Source organism: Cucurbita pepo, chromosome 1 (genome assembly GCF_057944985.1).
Source record: "Cucurbita pepo subsp. pepo isolate OVF chromosome 1, ASM5794498v1, whole genome shotgun sequence".
Taxonomy (NCBI): domain Eukaryota; kingdom Viridiplantae; phylum Streptophyta; class Magnoliopsida; order Cucurbitales; family Cucurbitaceae; genus Cucurbita; species Cucurbita pepo.
Genome location: NC_141798.1, coordinates 6,120,465 through 6,138,595, shown reverse-complemented (window position 1 = coordinate 6,138,595; position 18,131 = coordinate 6,120,465). Strand labels below are relative to the sequence as shown.

Genomic DNA, 18,131 nt, shown 5'->3' with positions numbered 1-18,131 from the left:
CACTAATAAGTTAGCTAAAGAGAGAAAGTGTAACAGCCCAACCCCACCACTAGCAGATATTGTCCGCTTTTGACCGTTACGTATCACCGTTAGCCTCACGGTTTTAAAACGCATATACTAGGGAGAGGTTCCCACACTCTTATAAGGAATGTTTTGTTTCTCTCTCCAACTAACGTGGGATCTCACAATTCACCCTCATTGGGGCCAGCGTCCTCGCTGTCACACCGCTCGGTGTCTGGCTCTAATACCATTTGTAACATCTCAAACCCACAGCTAGTAGATATGGTTCGTTTTGGCCCGTACAAAGTTCAAAAGCAAAATCATGTTCTTGCAGAAGGGAACCAAGAAATGTAAGACAACATGGGAAAACATGGCTACAGTACTACCTGTCTTACATTTCAAGAAGCAAGTGAACAGGGTCTAAATTTTATGTTAGAACTCAAAATGGGTTCAACAGCTTTTGATATGTAGAAAAAAAAAAGAAAACTTCCAAGCTATTTGTCCCTAAATAAATTATAGATATCATGTACAATGCCAACAGAAAACGATGCCTCTGAGTTATTTGTTTCCAGATAAATGAACATAGAGACATAAATATAATAATTCCTTGCAAACAACGTGCTTTAGTTAATACATATAAAAGTACCTTCGGGTCATATGCATCTGTCGAACAGCTGAAAGGAACTATTGAGCTTTTCCTGCCAAAATAAGTAGTGTTTCTTCACAGAACCAGCTGTAAATGATGAAGCATTACCCACATCGGCCCGTGACCCGTGTTTCGTGTCTGCAAATATTTAGAACATAATTGCTGAAACAAGCTCCATACCTCTTTGTAAGAATAGATATGAATCTCTCTGATGCATATAATCCAGAATCTCTGGGATCCGACATTTTAGTTTGTGGATAAGTGATCTCATCAAGGAATTCCAGGAGGCGAATTGAACATGATCATGCTCCTTCATGGTCAAATTCAACACTTAAGTAGTTTTGTGTTCCTACGGGATGACGTGTGCCTATATCGTCCATTTCTATGTGAACATGAGTCGAGTTGATAACTACCCGACATGGGATTAGATCATCGTCACTTGTACAGATGAAACACTTATTATAGAGACCTTCTTTTGGCGCTAAATTTAACAAACATGATTTTGGGGCAGACACTCTGCTATTGCTATTGCTATTGCTTAATCCCTCTAGGCCTTTTGCCATCAAAATAAGGCGATGTCTGCGGCCTAAAAGCTCAGAGACATACTTCATATCTCCTATGGAAAGGGCGTAGCGAACCCGAGTAGATGACACTTGTCCTCTCTCCATTGAATTGGTAGAATTAACAACTTTTTGGTTTCTGTCCATCACAGATTTTATAATATAAGCACCTAACCCATATTCCTCACACAGTTTCACTAGCTCCGCTGCATCACCTGCTGCTTTATATCCAAACCTATAGCTTTCACCTGCAACCATCGTCGATCAAAGCCTCGAAACGATCACACTTTACTCAAGTCCAAGATTTATCAATAAAGACTTGTACTACACATCTTAATTTAATTTACCTGCAACAACTCCACGAACGCCAAGCTCCTTTGATAATTTCTCAACAAATTCTCGTGGAGTTAGATAACGAACGCTTGAAAATTGAATCTGATATTCGGATGGAGCTGAGTTTCGGCAGTATGGTGCCCATGAGGAAAGTACTCGCTTCCTATCACATTGAGCCACTATGGGAGCCCTGTTCAATTAACTAACAGATAAATAATTAACTCCAAGACTATAATTCTAAGTACATGTTCAGAACAAAGGAAAGAGATTAGAGATCTGCAATTGAATAAACTCAACACCTTCATTACAAATCCTCAGTTAATATAACAGATGGTATTCAAAGCCTCGTCCTGATTCTCACATGGTGATAGCCAGACATTCCAATTGAAAGAGCTTTAGTTTGTCATTTTGAAGATACTGTTCTTGCTTGTTTTTAGCTATATGTTCTTGTTATACTCTCCTGTTTTCTTTATTTCTTTCAATTTTTGTTTCCTTTTGGGAACTTGTATCCTTGAACAACAAATTGCTCAATTGCTGTTAAACTACGTTGAATATCTCGATCAGTGACCTCAAATCTTTCCTCCATTCTTTGCTGCAGATCGTTGACAGCCAACCATAATGTTGAGTGCTTTGCTTTCTTTCTGCTGTTGCTGCACACGCTAATTCTTGCTGGCCATCAACTTAATGTTCTAGGATAATAACTACACCTTTATAACTTGCAAGACTTCCATTGGAAACTCAATGTGAATTACTAATGTTACAAATGTTGTTGGAACCAAATTCAATTAGAATGGGCAAACCTTCCACAGGGAAATATCGGGTAGTTGCATATATTTGCCCATGGAATAAGTAAGAACCTTAGAAAACAATCAAAAACTGCATAAAATTTTATTTTGTAAGGTCATTGTCAGATGTGAATTTCCTACCATTTATGACGAAACAAACAATAAGTAACATAAAGAAAAACGCATTTTGCTTACCTCGGTTCCCAACCGAGTACTTCAGCAATTCCAACGAATGACAATAGAAATGGAGATCCAACCGTTGAAGCTTGAATTGCGAGCTCTCGATGTCCAACGTGAAGAGCATCAAATTTTCCTAATGCTACTATTCCTCCTATGAGTGACAAAAAAAAAATGATCATAAAAACCAGTCTCAGACTAACCAAACTACAAATAATAGGAGAAAATGATCTTTTCACAACTGAACGAACTTTCTTATAGCAAGCTAATCCAAAAGAAGGGGAAAAAAAACCTTCTCACATAATACCCAAACTGGAGTAACTAGAGCTAGAAGACAAGAATTCATCTAATACTATGACTTGTTGGGGATTATTAGGAGGGAGTAATGAGCATGGGTTTATGAGTAAGGAATACATCTCCATCGGTATGAGGCCTTTTGAGAAAACCCAAAACAAAGCCATGAGAGCTTATGCTCAAAGTGAACAATATCATACCATTGTGGAGAGTCGTGATTCCTAACATGACTTACATTCCTAAGACTATCAATCAAAGCTACTAAACACCCAGCTGACCAACTTGGTTAGCTTGCTTTTGGCTCCTTTTGTTCGGTTGTCCATTTTGTAGCCTCTTTTGGATCCTTTCATTTTTTTTTTATTGAAATCTTGGTTTCTTTTTATTAAAATAAACAATATTTAAGCTTTTGCTACTTGCTCTCAAGTTGGTGACTTCGTAAGTGTAACGACCCAGATCCACCGCTAGCAGATATTGTCCTCTTTGGGCTTTCCCTTTCGGGTTTCCCCTCAAGGCTTTAAAACGCGTCTGCTAGGGGAAGGTTTCCACACCCTTATAAATGGTGGTTTGTTCTCCTCCCCAACCAACGTGGGACATCACATAAGTGTATTATATTCCATTCCTACTTGCTATGTTAGCCCATCAATTATTTTCTAAGCACATCAACTGTTTGACCATTAAGTAAAACAAACACGCATCAACAGCCTAAATCTTAGGATCATCGATGGTGTCAAGATCTTAGGCGCTTAGTTCATTAATGTTTTATTTTTAAACTCTTCTAACATTTGAAGCCTTGTCTTTATTCGGGAGTTACGTTTTGCTCCCACTCCCTTTTGGGGGCTTGAATCTTTAAGAGAAAAAAAAAAAAACCCCATTCTAATGTATTGCATATAAATCAGAGCTACTTAGAACATACATTATAAGTACACAGCCATATAATCAAAAGGTTGTTCAACTTCAATCTAACCCAAAATCACCACAAACTTCCTACACATTAAATAAGCGGAAAATTAAGACGAAGATAAGAATTAGCATTCTTCCATAAAATTAACGACAGATTCAGGAGAAAATAGAAACAACAAAGGAAAACAAACCTGCCACAGAGACTTCACGATCATCCTCTCGTGAACTGGGAAACAAAACGCCAATTGGTAAATTTGTAGTTAGCAAGAAAACAACACGGACAGCGATAAGAAATCGAAGGACATGAAATGGGAAAGTACCCAAAAGAATCGGAGATAACGGGGATTTCTCCGGGGGAGGTGGAGGGGATAATGGAGCAAAAGAAAGAAACCCCACGTGGTTGGGAGCGGCGAGAAATTGAAGGGAAATTAGAAGTGGGCTTGCGAGACCATATCGGAGGAAATAGAACGACGGGGAAGGAGGTAAGGCCTGAGGTTAATCCGAAGCCAAATTGAGAGTCGCACTCCCGGAGATGGTGAGAAACGCGAGCGCCGGCAGCCAACATCGCCAGCCGCTTGGGACCGAGTGGAGGCGGCAAGTGGGGAGTAATGAGAGGCGCAGACTTTCACTGTACCCTTTCAACGTTGTAATTTTAGCGTATTTATGTTTATTTTAAACGTTTTTTCATAGCCTTCCAGCCTTTACCTGCTTTTAATCCAGTCAACTCGATCCTTTTTAAAAAATAAAAATAAAACTTTTTATTTTCCTATAATATCTTAATTGATTGATATATTAATAGGTCTCTCTTCAATCATAAATATTAAACTGATTGTTCGAATAATTCATTAAAAATATAATAAAATCATTTATTTACTTAAAACATTAAATTAAAATTTGAAATTTTAATATAATTTTTTTAAAAGTATAATAATTATGAAATTAAATAAATATATAATAAATATATAATATTTTTTTAGAGTAACCTTAGAGTAAATTCATGTCGGAACCAATACATGAACCAATTCAACCTATAAAATCTTTATTTATTTAAACTCAACTCAATTCAACAAGTTAGAGTGATTGGATTTTTCAAGTCAATGCTCTTATGAACACTCTTATGAGATCTCACATCGGTTCGAGAGGGAAATGAAGCATTTCTTGTAAGAACGTAAAAACCTATCTCCAATAGACACATTTTAAACCCCGTGAGGCTAATGACAATATATAACAAATCAAAACGGACAAATGAGGCTATTGGATCGAACGAAGTTAAAAGGTAAAAAAATCTAAAATATAGTTATTGATGTATATTCCTTCAAAACAAACACTGTTCTAGAGTAAACTTGAGGTGAGGCCCCTCCCAAAATCTTCCTTATGAGCCATTCATGAGTTATTCTACATTAAACAGAACTGTTGGCTAATAATGCAACAATCTTTGCTTCATCCAAGGCTCTGAAGATCACTTTTTTTTTTTTTTTCTGGAGGGAAGCATACTATGAGAGAAGAGAAAGCCTCAATATCTATCAATATAGAGATTGTTAAGTAGTAAAAAAAGATATACATATTGGAGATTTTGGACTCCAATGGCACTAACTAAATCACTTGAAGCCCTCCAAAAAGAAACTTGTAATGGAAAAGTTAGAACAGAACTCTTGCAGCAGTTCCTCCTTGGCAACAACTATAGGGTTGCTAAGAACAGTGTAAATAGGTATTAGCAGCACAACAGAATACCCTTTCTTCCTGATTCACTGGCCCAGTGAATAGGAAGACCCATCATTTACAAGTTCCCCAAAAATAAACCAACTGCTCAGAGAGAAAACAGTGTAATTTTTAGCTATAACTTGATTTCAGTTGTTTAACTATACCTTGTGCTGTTCCTCCTTCCCCACCATTTCTTTTTCACTCTATCCATGGCACCTTCATTCCCAAGCTTATTCAAAATCACTTTTGTTTCGCGCAGCCTTCCCCCGTAATCTTTCTTCCATGCTTCAAACATCTGCTTCAACCTTCTTAGTTCCCTATCTGGATCAAGACTTGCCTCGACTTGACCGGATTTTACCTCTACTAAGAACTTGGCATCGTCGCCGAAGACTTGACTTCTTTGTTCGAATTCTTCGGCCAAGCGGCTAATGACACTGAGACCTGCATTCATTGGTCTTACTCCATTGCTTTCATTAGTTGTGTTGTTGCTACCCACTTCCCAACTGTATCCTCTGTCATCACTTGCATTGACTGATGCATCAGAATTTCTCTCTGAATCATCAACTGCTAAGCTTTTCTTTGCAATGGAGAGGCTGGACTGCAGGGATCTCATTTGTCTCTGCCACACCTCTTCCATTGATTTCATTTTCAGCTCATACTCTGACCAACGGTTCTCGTACTGCTGGAGGTGCTGGTGGAGGATGTCGTTTTCCTCTTCTTTCTCTCTCAAAGCAGCCTCTGCCTTCAGGACACGGCGCTGTAATTCTGAAAGGAATGATGCCTTAACAAGCACCTCACCTGACTCGTTTGCCTGTTGGAAGTTCGAGATTTTGAGTAATCACATTATACAAACATATAAAAAGGATATGAGGTTAAATAAAATTCTTTCAAATGAAATGTGAATAAAAGAAGGAATATTATTTCCTTGTATATTAATAGCTGTAGTTTCATTTTTAGACTTAGTCCAATTACCGATTAATTGGATCTATGATAGGCATCCTTCTCGTATAATACTAGAAAATTACTCCCATACTAAGTTGAAGTGGAACAGCATGAACGACATATGGAAGTTTTGGGCAACCATAAAATTTGAAGACAAAAATGATAATCAGAGAATGAACACATAAAAATCAAAATGCTGAAAGTTTACCGTCAGGCCACCAGGTTTCATTAATCCTATATCTCCTGAGCATCTCCTGACCAAACAGCCACGGATAACTGAAAGGTAACAAACATTGGACCAAATCAGTAAACGAAATCAGAACTCACGAAAAACAGAAATACAGCCGGAGATGTCCAGTCCTGGCAAGGCAATCTAAATTCCAGTTAGAAGCTGGTTACTTTTCATTGTTTATTTTACTAGACTCTCTAATTCTGTACTGTAAATGCTTCATTTGTTATAATAAAAACATCTGGATTTAGAAGTGTATCCAGTTATTGTTGTAGATTGTTTGGGAAACTCGGCTGGTTTTAGGCATCCAAGTCAGTACGCACAAACTCCAGTTCCATGACCTCCCCACCAAAAAGTGCACAGTTCAAGGGCATAAGAGTGGGCATGCACACTAAAGTGATCTCGGATAATTGAACACTGTTTTGTATCAAACTCTCGAGAATATGAACTGTAGTTAGTTTCTTCCTTGTGAAATCATAAATCCAGTAGAACATTTAAGAACAGGCTCTTTACCCGATTGTATCAGAAGTGATGCATCACAGACTTTCTTCAAACGTTTTTCAGCAATTCTGGCTTTCACACACTTCTGAATAGAAATAGCAGCCCTATGCCTTCGTATCAAGATTGCATATTCTTTTCTGGTTTTCTCCCCACGTGCAACTGCATGAGAAATTAGAATAGTTCAAACTCTGTATCCCAAGAACTAGAAAATGCTGGTTCTAAGTCAACAAGGGAGGCTAAATACATGACTGAAGTACGAAAATCCCTTTCTTCAGCTCTTTGAGATGGCGACGAGCTAGGTGCCCTCTATAACAGCTTTGAACACAGAGAATCCCATGGAGGGTGCGGTTTCTTGTATCTTCAAGCATTCCAATCTACCAGATTATTTTTTATAAAAATTTGATTAGTTGCACTAGTCAGTATTATATGTCAAGATATGGAACTTACTATGTACAAAATAGATATATATACAATAGCACAAAATAAAATTCAACGACAACTAAAATTATATAGAAATAAGTTTAAATTTTTATTTCTAAACTGGTATCCTTAGTTTTTTTTTTTTTTTTTTTTCTTTTCTTTTTTTACCATTGATTTCTAACTCAATTGAAACCAAAGGAAAATGGCAAGTGCAACATAAGCAACATAATACGATTCAGTCTTTGGGATGAAACTTGAAGTCACCATGATCAAACATGCATTACTGGCTAAGCACACTTCTCTTCCGTGAAAAATTGGAGCTTCTTGAACACTTGTCTACACTTGTTAAACTCTCATCATTGCCCACCAAATAGGCGGTCGGCAATTAGAAGAAAAAAAAAAGATAATTAAATAAATGAAAGATTATATCAACTCTTTAATTACATTCCCTTCTGTCTAGAAGCTGGTATGAATTGCTGAACTAGCTCGGTGAACAGTTTAAAATCTTACCCAAATAACCTTTCCTTAATAGAGCAATTAGTATTGATAAGAAACACAAACATTTTACCTGTCCAGTTCGGAAGAACAATTTTGTATAGCCAACTTGGTACATTTCCGGCAATATATTGAATTGATGAAGAATCGCAACTGAGACACTTAGTGGATCCTGCGATGCAATGCTTTCTTGCAGAAGAAAACCATACCTGATGTCCCACACCAAGAGCCATGCACAAGTTATACATCAATAGATGTTAGAGTGGAAAGTTTTAAAAATCATAAGCAATAACCCAGCGCTACCTTCTAGCAAATTTCTGATGTGACATCCGGGTGGGAAAACCAGCTCGTGATATTCGTACCACTTCTAGGACCCCACAACATCTTAACTGTTGTAATACAAGTCCTTGCTCCGACAATCTGGGAGACTGAACATTGTTGGGCTTGATGCAACGGATGAAATGGGGCGTTGTATTTTCAAGACGGTGCATCAATTGGAATAATTGACCCTAAACAAATTCAAATCTGTTAACTAAAGAAAAAGGTTCAATATATGACAATTCAGTGCCTAAAACAAAATAAAACTCCAAAGAGACCCTCATTGTATCTACCTAGTACTAAGAAAAGCTCAAACTCAAGGACTCAGCACTCTACTGTCTTGAAATTTACTGTTACTAAAACAAATGACCATTTGAGATGTCTGTCATATTACCAAATGCATCAAGAACAACTAGCAACGATTTCCAAGAATCACACAAACATCTGAAGGAAGTAAACAAGATAACGTTTTTATCCTCACTCCAATTTGAGCTATTGTCTTATTTTTTTCCTTAATAAACCGTTGATATTATTATGAACAATCTTAAGAAACAATGTCTTATAGATATTGCAAAAAGTCAAATATCAAAATAAGTACCCATTCAGGAAATATCATGCCCATGATGCGATTGAATGATCAATTAATTATGAAAGACAGATTACCTTAAACTTTCTTGCGACGCTTAGTTTTTGGGATTCTGCACCACCAGACTTATGTAAAGGGCCACCTATGGACTTTCCTGATTGAGTTAGCATGTTGGATGCAAAAATTTGAGGAAGATGACATGAACATGAGGATAGGAGTTGTATGGAATCTAAATGTAGCAAGTCCCTGTTTTTCTCCAGAAACCCAGTTGTGTCATAAGTGACCTGAATGAAGACCCAAATGCAACTATCAAAAAGTCAGGAAAAATGAACTGAGGAAGAGAAATTTCACCAAAGACTACCAACAACTTGTCACACTCTTTTTGCACCAGGCAATGATATTTTCCTAAACATTTGTCAATTTAACAGCATCATGCAATGATCCATCACAGAAACAGAAAGAAATTAGAGACAGTTAATTGAATCGAGTCAGGGGCCATTAGGATGGCGAAAATCCCTGTACTAAGTGATGAAAGTTCACATAAATAATAAAAATATAATAAGTAAACTCCAATAAGAGTAGAAAATAAATAAATATAATCTGTCAGTGACATGTAAATACCTCTCCTGCATAATGACAGACAGTGAAGGCTTTCTCTCGTTCTCCTCTAAAAGAAGGATTGGGTGCCAAATGCTGCTTAAGCTTGTTCGCAAAGGTCACATCTGTGCCATTTGGAAAAGTAGACTCCTCATCTAACAGGGACAACAATCCCAAAGGTTTCTGCGTAGAAATTACAAAAATACTTCAAGGAAAGCATGGTGTACACCTTTTTTCGAATAAAACATCACTCATTTCAGAGTAGTCCGGGCTAATAACTAAGAATAAACAGCAGCACTTGTTATAGGCTACTACGCAGACTATATCAGATGTCAGTAACTTAATAGTTAAATAGGAGATTAGGGCAATTCAGTATATGACTTCTTTGACTGAGAATGTACCGGGTAGGGCCTAGATTGCATATGTAAGTTTTTTCAATTAAAAACCCAACCCTTTTCAGTGAAAAATATGAAAAAATAAACAAGATCTGACATGTTATTGGCATGGAGTTGTGTAGTATTTCCCTTACAATTCTGTTGATATTCAAAAGAAACAATAAACCAAAAGTCACATGAGCTTCCAGCCAATTCAAGAGGGCTCGTAATCACTCCCCTTCACACTTGCCCCCTACAAAATTTACCCATCCCCTATCCACTAACTCTCAGGGACATATTCCTTATTTTACCCTTGCTAATATATCTATTGACGATCAAAGGGTTTACAAACTGCAGTTATAATCAGACATGGTATGCTGATTTAAAGCAGTCTTGCTCCGAACCAACAATCAAAATTCAGTGAACTTGTGTTACAGTTTTAAAAGACCAAGAGATGGTGGTGCAATGAGTCAAAATTAACAAATTATAAGTTCAATACCTTTTCAAACAGACTGAGACAATCTTGGTTGTCGTCGAAATCAACTTTTGCCCAGTCGATTCCATCTTGAATATATTCCTGAAATGCGTTGTAAGCTTCAATGTAAAGCATAAAAAAAGCTTGTGCCATAGGAATTAAAAAATGAGACAAAATTCTAGTTAGTTCCTTTTCCTTTCTATTAGCCAGCTTAATGCTGGGCATAATATACTATAATACCGAACAACCCATAGTTCACAACTAATCATGTTATTTTGCTCTTGTATGACCTATTCCCCGGTAAGGATCCACGATCTCATGATTTGGTAAATTTTAGTTTTGTATCCCATTGCCATCCATAGGTCTTTTTAAGAAATATGGTCAAACAATTCTAGGTGAAATATGCATAGATAAAAGCTATGAGATTTCTCCCAAGTTACATTCCTAAATTACACCAAATACTAAATTCAGATAATAGCTACTCATTCATCGGAACTTAGACTTATGTTAACCCTCAGTATTTTTCTGAAATAGGACCAAGAAGAGGACAAACGGCTGTTGCATTTCAATGAAAAGTAATCACTTGAAATCATTTCAGCTTAATTAGAGTATAATCAACTGGACAGTTACCTCCTGCTCCAGCTTAAATAGATGACGATTGAAATGCTGCTGTAGTCTCTCATTTGCATAGTTAATACAGAACTGTTCAAAACTATTCCTCTACAAAAGTAAGGAATAGATAGGGAAAAGATATTAGGATGAAGATTCATATACATGCACATTAAGTGAGTAGAGTCTAGAGAGAGAAATTAGGAGCTTAAATGAGGCATACATCAAATGATTCAAAGCCATAGATATCAAGAATGCTGATGGATCTGCCAGTGCGCCGTTTGCCTACAGCAAGAGATTTGTTAATTTGTTCGACCAGCCACTCAAACAAACAAGCGTAAATTGACTTTGCCAAAGCATCTCTAGTGTCAATTGCCTGCAAGTCAAAGAATGACAAAAATGAAATCTGATGTAGGAGTTTTCACAAACATAAAAGTTAGAAGCAGTCTACCATAATCTGTCAGATGGTTGGAACACCAATACGAAATAACTAAGTATAAATTAATTAATAAGGTTTAAGCTCTATTTTGATACCTAATCAAGAGCTAATAATACAGATGTATAACAATGCAAGACTGACAAAGCATAAATCCAAATGGGTATGCATGTTGATGAAACCAAAGCCACGCTATAAAAACAAAAGAACAAGCACTGGTTATGTTCTTTATTGCACAACGTTCCGTGCGTTTGGTATAGGCCTCAACAGATTTGGGCCCGAATGGTCTAATCATTCCCCAACAACTTTTCAGTATAACCTTTCCACCAAAATCACTCACCTTTGATGTAGATCTAAAAATTGTTTCTATTCGACACAATCTCTGTGAACAAATAGGAATTTAACAGTAGAGAGTTCCATTCACAATTTGGAGTTCTACTTACAACTAAATCCAAGCTAAAACTTCAGTCATAAATAGTTGTAATTTATTGTTTAAACATAACTTGAAGGTGACTAAACATGTGTTTCCTGATGGAAGTTAGTTTCTCCCTTACTTATGGACCCCACAAAATATAAAGTAAGATTTTCCTGAACAAGTTTCTTGCCTGAGATAAAGTAAGCTTTTGGACAATGCTGTCGTTCCCTATTCTCATTTTTCGAGTTGATAGAGCTAGTTTAAGCTCCTCAATCTCACACCCAATAAGTTTAGCAACAGTCTGTAAACCTGAAAACCATAATCCAATTGAAGCATAAAGCTCAAGATACACGTTACAACAGAACATGAATAATAAAAAGGAAACCAACTACACAGTTATATTATCATGCAAGTAAATACTGTAATCACAAGTAGACGAATGATATCGTAAGTCACTATAATGGGAGACCCATAGAATAAGGAAAGTCATAGACGTAGTTCTAGAAATTATTGTCCCAAGGATGGGAATTACTTGTTCTCCTTTGTTAAAGGCCTACAATGGCTTCCTTATTAAAATATCAATTTTTATCTAAGGACAGGTAGTATCTGTTTATTCTTCATGATATTAACCATAATTTTTATCCCGCTTTTTAAATTTCAAAGATGGGAAGCTAATTTGATGTAGAATGAGTATGAGGAAAATGACTCATCCTTCCTAAACACTAGACAGAATAATGACCATTCAAATTGCATTGTAATTTGTTCATTTTGGTTTATCTGATACTCATCTCTTCTATAGGTATCACACAGTTATTCATGGGCTGTAAAAGCATCCCTTTGTCATTATGACTGACAATATTCATTTCATGATAATTTAAACCTCGGTAAGTCCTTACATAAGAATATAAGTTGACAAAGAGGATGAAGAAAGTGTCCTCAGTGTGCCTTTCGTGTTCAAATCCATGCTACAAAGTAGAAACAAATTTCACATTAACAAATTCTAACCTTCATCTTCCACAGCCTCCACATGATTTTCATTGTCTATAACACTAAAGGAAACATTTCCCAGCCAAAGAACAGCAGCAAGCATTGCAAATACACTGTGCTGGTCTTCTTTACTAATATGTACGACATCTAGTGCTTCCTGAGAAGTAATGACAGGTACATTAGAGAAAAATTTCTACTTCAAACGCATAAAGACTAGGTAAAAAGGATCAAAATAGATAATTGGTCAGTATTTATTTAATTAAAGATTGAAAGAAAGTACCATGACTACACGAAACTCCTCCGCATCATTTACTCTACTTATTGAAATACAACTGCTCTGGCTGAGGTATTTGTACTCTTCCGCTCTTCTCAAGTTTAGCCTCTCTGCACACCAAAGTTAAACCAAGATGAGATGGTGCCGCAGATATGAGAACAAGATATCTAGCTGAAACATGGGACAGAATTCTATACCTAGGGTGAGTTTACAGCTAGCTATTATTAAACCCTGGTGGTACTTTTTATCAATCCGTAAAACAATGAGAAAAGGCAGTTTATAATTACATGTAGATGAGATTACTTCAAGATTTCAACAGAGGAAAATAGAACCTAACTGCTTTTACATTGTGCAATGAAATTTCTGCCACAGAATAAAAAACTAGATCTCTTGTGGAAAGTTGCAAACCATGCACCGGCGTAAATATCAGAAATGTGAAATCGTAGCAAAAAGAGAATAAGTAGAAAACCTCAAGAAAATTTTAATTTGCTTGAATGTGTGGCATATAATGGACCCTTTTTAATTCGTATACAGTTTAAATTTAAAAACTTTGACCAAACAAAAGAAAAACTATCAAGCACAAATGCATTAAGACAAGCCTACATGTGCAAGGACGACCAGTAGCATCGCTCTAAATGTTAGCTAGTACATGCAACTCAAGATAAGACCACCGAAAATAAACAAAGAAAACAAGAGATACAGTGCAATCCATATCAATATGAATAAATGTTGCATGATGTGCAAACTATTAAATAATGAGTAAAGGAAACACTACTAACAAGTTAGCTTCAATTGCTTCAGTTAAAAATGAAGTGAATAAACTTCTGATAGCGATACATCCATAAGATATAAAAGCACAGTCCCATAACAAGCCAAAATAATGCCTACAAATATCTAAAAATTGGAAAAGAGGATTACCTTTAAGTGCAGGCGGAGCCCCACTACAAAGTTGATAAAAGATGTGGTATGACCTCTCTCCCTCTGTGCATTGGACAACTCTGGACTGTTGAAGAAATATATCATTCTCAAGTAGTCTTATAAAATATAAAAATAAAAAAGGAATTAAATCAGGCACATCAAAGGGTAGACTAATAGATTTACCTTTTCAAGCAAAACTGTTTGGGGTTCATCAAGAAAAGAACAATCAAAGTCAGATTTACCATCTCAAATAAAACATACATTGAAAACCAATGCAGAGTCCAAATTACAGGAAAGCTTACAAGTTTGAATATTTGCACCGGATATTTTCCCAGTTTCACTAAAATGGATTTCTATCAATTTTCCCTGCAAATGTTAAATTCAACTTTAAAAAGGCTGTCGAACCTAAAATTGCAAGTAGAAAGCCACTTCAATACAACACAGCCATGTAAAGAAGTCAATGAGAGGAGCTTACAAAACGGCTTGAGTTATCATTTCTCAATGTTTTTGCATTTCCAAAAGCTTCTAAGATAGGATTGGTCTTTAATATCTCGTATTCTATTCCACTTCCACCGCCAAGAGCCGCCAAATATTGCATTGCTATCTTTGCTGTTTCAGTTTTTCCAGCTCCACTTTCACCGCTGAGTATGAAGGCATTATAAGGACATGAATGATACGGAGAATAGAAAATGACCTTCATGCTATTCACACCACCCGCATGTTATTTTATGATACCACTAATAGCCATATGGAAAACATGAATTCCATGCTGTTGTAAGCTCCAGGAGACATACCACATGGTTGGTTCTATGTTGTCTAAAGATATTATTATAATAGGAATTCAATCCATTGGGTACTGAGCAAAGCTATAATCTACTGCTAGAATAACATAAAAAATAATTTCCTTCGCTCTTTTAGATGAATGCTATTCTTATATGCTTGAACAAGAAAGTGAAAATTGGAGAGAACAGCAAGGAATTAAAAAAAAAAAAATCTGTGCAAAAGTGGAAAACATGCATCAGCATTACCTTATTATAATTGATTGATTTACTTCATCTGAAAGCGAAAAAAGAGTCCGTAAGAAACAGAAAAAATAACAGCCTAAGCACAAATTGAATCTCATAAAATATCAAGGGCATCAGGAAACCTCGAATCATCTCTCTTATGGCTGTATCCGTAATGGCGTATACGTGTGGGCTCTCAATTGTTTTGCGTTTATATGCTTCAATGTAATCATTTCCATACAAATCAACTTTCTTAAAAGGATTGATAGCAACCAGAACTGGTCCTGCTTTTGTCTGAAGATCCCAAAATCATACCCATATCATTACCATTAGAATAGCTTTTAAGCAGACTCTTGACTAACTACTATATAATAAATTTTCAGAGACTCACATATATAATATCTTGATTATATCTGTACTCAAGATCATATAATACTGAAGGCTCATTTAAATAGCTAAGTTGCATAAGATCATCAACGCCATCAAGGATATCCGGATTTGCAGGAATCAAATCTTCAGCTTTCACCTTTAACACCTGCAACCATCCGTATGGTATAGGCAACGAAATGTCAATAACTTTCTTACAGCTAAAGCTTCTTACAAACTCAATTTTTCACCTTTCCATCAGTCAGTGAAACAACTGACTCTGTTCCCGCCGTTGACAGTATCTTTACAAGATCCCAATTTCCATTTGGAAGTTTAAACCAAGACTTGAGTATCTGAAATAGAAAAATTGAGCGAGTCTTTAAATCAAACACTAGATATTTCAATTAGAAGGGCCAACTGAATACAATATTTGTTCACAAGATTATGATTAAATGAGAAACTCGTTGGTTCACAATAGCTTGGAAAAGAAAGGTCTATACAAGTGAGAGATTTTTTTTTTTTTTTTTTTTTTTTTTTTTTTTTTTTTTTTTTTTTTTTTTGCTTTTGGCATATCCATTGCAAATTTATGAAATAAAATGTCAGAAGCACAATGAAAATGTATATTATATGAGATGCATGAAGAAAACAGAAGCTAATAATGCTTGAACTACCAAATACGGATGAATCTTAAGTGCATTTTCAGAAAGAGTGATCTAAGTTGGAACTAGTCAGTAAAATGTAAATGAGTGGCGAAGATACATAGCAATGCAATTCTTATTGCTCGAAACAGCTTTGTTGTAGGGCCAAGGGAACATCGATAATACAAAAGGGTAGGTAACGATAATCAGCTCATCATGAAGATGCAGTCCAAAAGGTTCAGAAGAAAATAATCCAAAAAAGAAACTGAAAGTTGTGGTGAACTAAAAATAAAATCTCAGATACCATTATCCTGTGATTAAAATAGATTGAAACAAGTAATATATGGCCCAAAATACCTTCCTTGGCGTGTAGGAGGATGTGTCACCCCACCTGCGTTCACTCTGTGAAGCCGACATTGAAGGTGAAGGTAAAGGCATAAAACCATCTTCTCCATCATCCACGATGGGTCTTTCTTCCACTGTTGTAATATTGTAAATATATGGTGAGTCCTCATTCAGCTCATCAATATTGTTCATACTGTATTGAAGTCGATTGACGCCATCATCTCTGGCAACACCATTTTCGCCATCAACTATCGATCTACCTTCCATGTTTTTCACATTCTGATTATAAGGCTCTTCCAAAGTTTCAGCAGTTTGCGGAATCATGAACCGAGAATTAACTGGCATGGATTTCGTAGCTTGCAATGAAGGCATCACCTGGGATTTCCGAGACATAGTCCTGAAAATTTATTCATAATGGCATACTGAGCATTGGCAGGTAGCATATCTTATGGGTATCACTATTGGGATAAAAAAACCACTTTACAACCAAAAAAGAGTCTAATCAAACTTCAATAAGGTCCCACGCGAACGACTCATCTGACGAACAAAATGGCGGGGACCATGCTCTAAGATTAAGATGCAGATTCAACTGATCCTGGTTAGTAGGCCACCATTGACAAGTTCAACACCAAGAAAAGCCTCAATTCTGAAATACCCTAAGCCAATAAAGAAAGCAATAAAGTTGGTTCGAATCAATTGTTGAGATAGGACTCTGCTTTAACCCATGAACTACGAAATAATAACTCCTCGATCTGTAAGCTACATTCCTTAAAAGCTAACCACTCATCAGAGTTAGAACTGCTTCTTCAATAGATCTTTCAGTTGAATCCACCCTTTGGGAGCTAAAGTGGATCAATAAACAACATACACAACTAATAGCATTAAAAACGAGTTCTACCAAACTTCAGCAAACAGAAGAAAAAAAAAAAAAAAAAAAAAAAAAAAAAAAAAAAAAAAAAAAAAAAACTAACAACATAATCAAAAGGAAGAACATCAACATGAACCAGCACTCATTTGATTTGTTTCCTCTGCAACCTACTCATGGCCAAGCCGATACTAACGCATTGATCTAAAATTCATCCTCTTACCTCTAAAGAGCTGAAAAGGCAACAGGAGCAACTCCTCCGAGAAGAATGGAGGCAAGATCGAGTTCCTAGAACTAACAAACGAGAAATCTGGTCAGAGCTTCAAAGAAATGAGAATTCAAACAAAAGAAGCTCGGGAATCCGATGCAAGCAGGTGGAAGACTAGTGTGAATGGAGAGATTGCTTCCAATGCAGGTTCAGGGAAACCTAGAAGCCATAGCCACAAAGATGTAAGGTTAATGGAGGAGAGAAATCAAGGCGTTGGGGTTGTGAGAGGAGGTTGTTTGGATTGCGAGAAAGTTGAACTGAGAAAATGGAAAAGAAAATCCAAAGCGTGTAGAGATGGAGAGCAGCTTTTGCTTTGTTATTTTCCTCTGCTCCACAGACAAATTTACATTTTCTTTTTTCTTTTTTTTTTAACAACAAAAAAAAACCATTAAATTTGAATTTGAATTTGTATTTAATTTTCCCTGCCCAATAGAAATTTTGTGGCTTTGGATTTTTTCTTTTTGTGTCGGAGGAAATTTTGTCCCATTGACGATTTTGCCCTCCGAATTTTTACGAATGCCCATTCGTGCCCATTGACTAGATCTCCAAGAATATTGGTCCAAGACCGGATTTTAAATTATTTATTATATATAGTATATATTATAAATTATATTTATTTAAATCTTAGCGCGAGTAATATAATTTTGATTAAATTAACGTATGTTATTTTCTG

The 18,131-nt window shown here is 36.2% G+C and overlaps 2 protein-coding genes across 2 annotated transcripts; both read right to left on the bottom strand.

Annotated features, from left to right (window-relative positions):
- Positions 1-406: 406 nt before the first annotated feature.
- Positions 407-4,355, bottom strand: LOC111788352 (FAD synthetase 2, chloroplastic). The gene is made up of 5 exons (XM_023668670.2): positions 4,016-4,355; positions 3,887-3,921; positions 2,520-2,655; positions 1,554-1,729; positions 407-1,454 (listed from the first exon to the last, which is right to left on the bottom strand). Exons 1-5 carry the CDS (start codon positions 4,258-4,260, stop codon positions 949-951), a joined length of 1,098 nt encoding a protein of 365 aa, XP_023524438.2. The 5' UTR covers positions 4,261-4,355; the 3' UTR covers positions 407-948.
- Positions 4,356-5,191: 836 nt separating this feature from the next.
- LOC111788331 (myosin-1) lies at positions 5,192-17,783 on the bottom strand. Its single transcript, XM_023668662.2, has 24 exons — positions 17,414-17,783; positions 16,338-16,722; positions 15,594-15,695; positions 15,368-15,511; positions 15,120-15,270; positions 15,001-15,028; positions 14,448-14,613; positions 14,275-14,338; positions 14,156-14,169; positions 13,973-14,057; positions 13,061-13,164; positions 12,799-12,937; positions 11,984-12,102; positions 11,166-11,318; positions 10,964-11,053; positions 10,358-10,435; positions 9,509-9,667; positions 8,965-9,171; positions 8,287-8,492; positions 8,057-8,192; positions 7,313-7,442; positions 7,081-7,227; positions 6,547-6,614; positions 5,192-6,207 (listed from the first exon to the last, which is right to left on the bottom strand). The coding sequence occupies exons 2-24, from the start codon at positions 16,716-16,718 to the stop codon at positions 5,551-5,553; spliced, it is 3,528 nt and encodes a 1,175-aa protein (XP_023524430.1). The 5' UTR covers positions 16,719-16,722; positions 17,414-17,783; the 3' UTR covers positions 5,192-5,550.
- Between the last annotated feature and the right edge of the window lie 348 nt (positions 17,784-18,131).

Bases quoted from the DNA above. Each gene is read 5' to 3' on its own strand.
- LOC111788352 (XM_023668670.2), bottom strand. From the start codon at position 4,260: ATGTTGGCTGCCGGCGCTCGCGTTTCTCACCATCTCCGGGAGTGCGAC. The intron at 2,656-3,886 runs GTTTGTTTTCCT...TGTCACTCATAG, and splicing joins TCGTGAAGTCTCTGTGGCAG to GAGGAATAGTAGCATTAGGA. The intron at 1,730-2,519 runs GTAAGCAAAATG...TTAATTGAACAG, and splicing joins GTACTCGGTTGGGAACCGAG to GGCTCCCATAGTGGCTCAAT.
- LOC111788331 (XM_023668662.2), bottom strand. From the start codon at position 16,718: ATGTCTCGGAAATCCCAGGTGATGCCTTCATTGCAAGCTACGAAATCC. The intron at 14,614-15,000 runs GTAATGCTGATG...CTTCATACTCAG, and splicing joins AATCAATCAATTATAATAAG to CGGTGAAAGTGGAGCTGGAA. The intron at 6,208-6,546 runs GTAAACTTTCAG...AACTTCCAACAG, and splicing joins TGAAACCTGGTGGCCTGACG to GCAAACGAGTCAGGTGAGGT.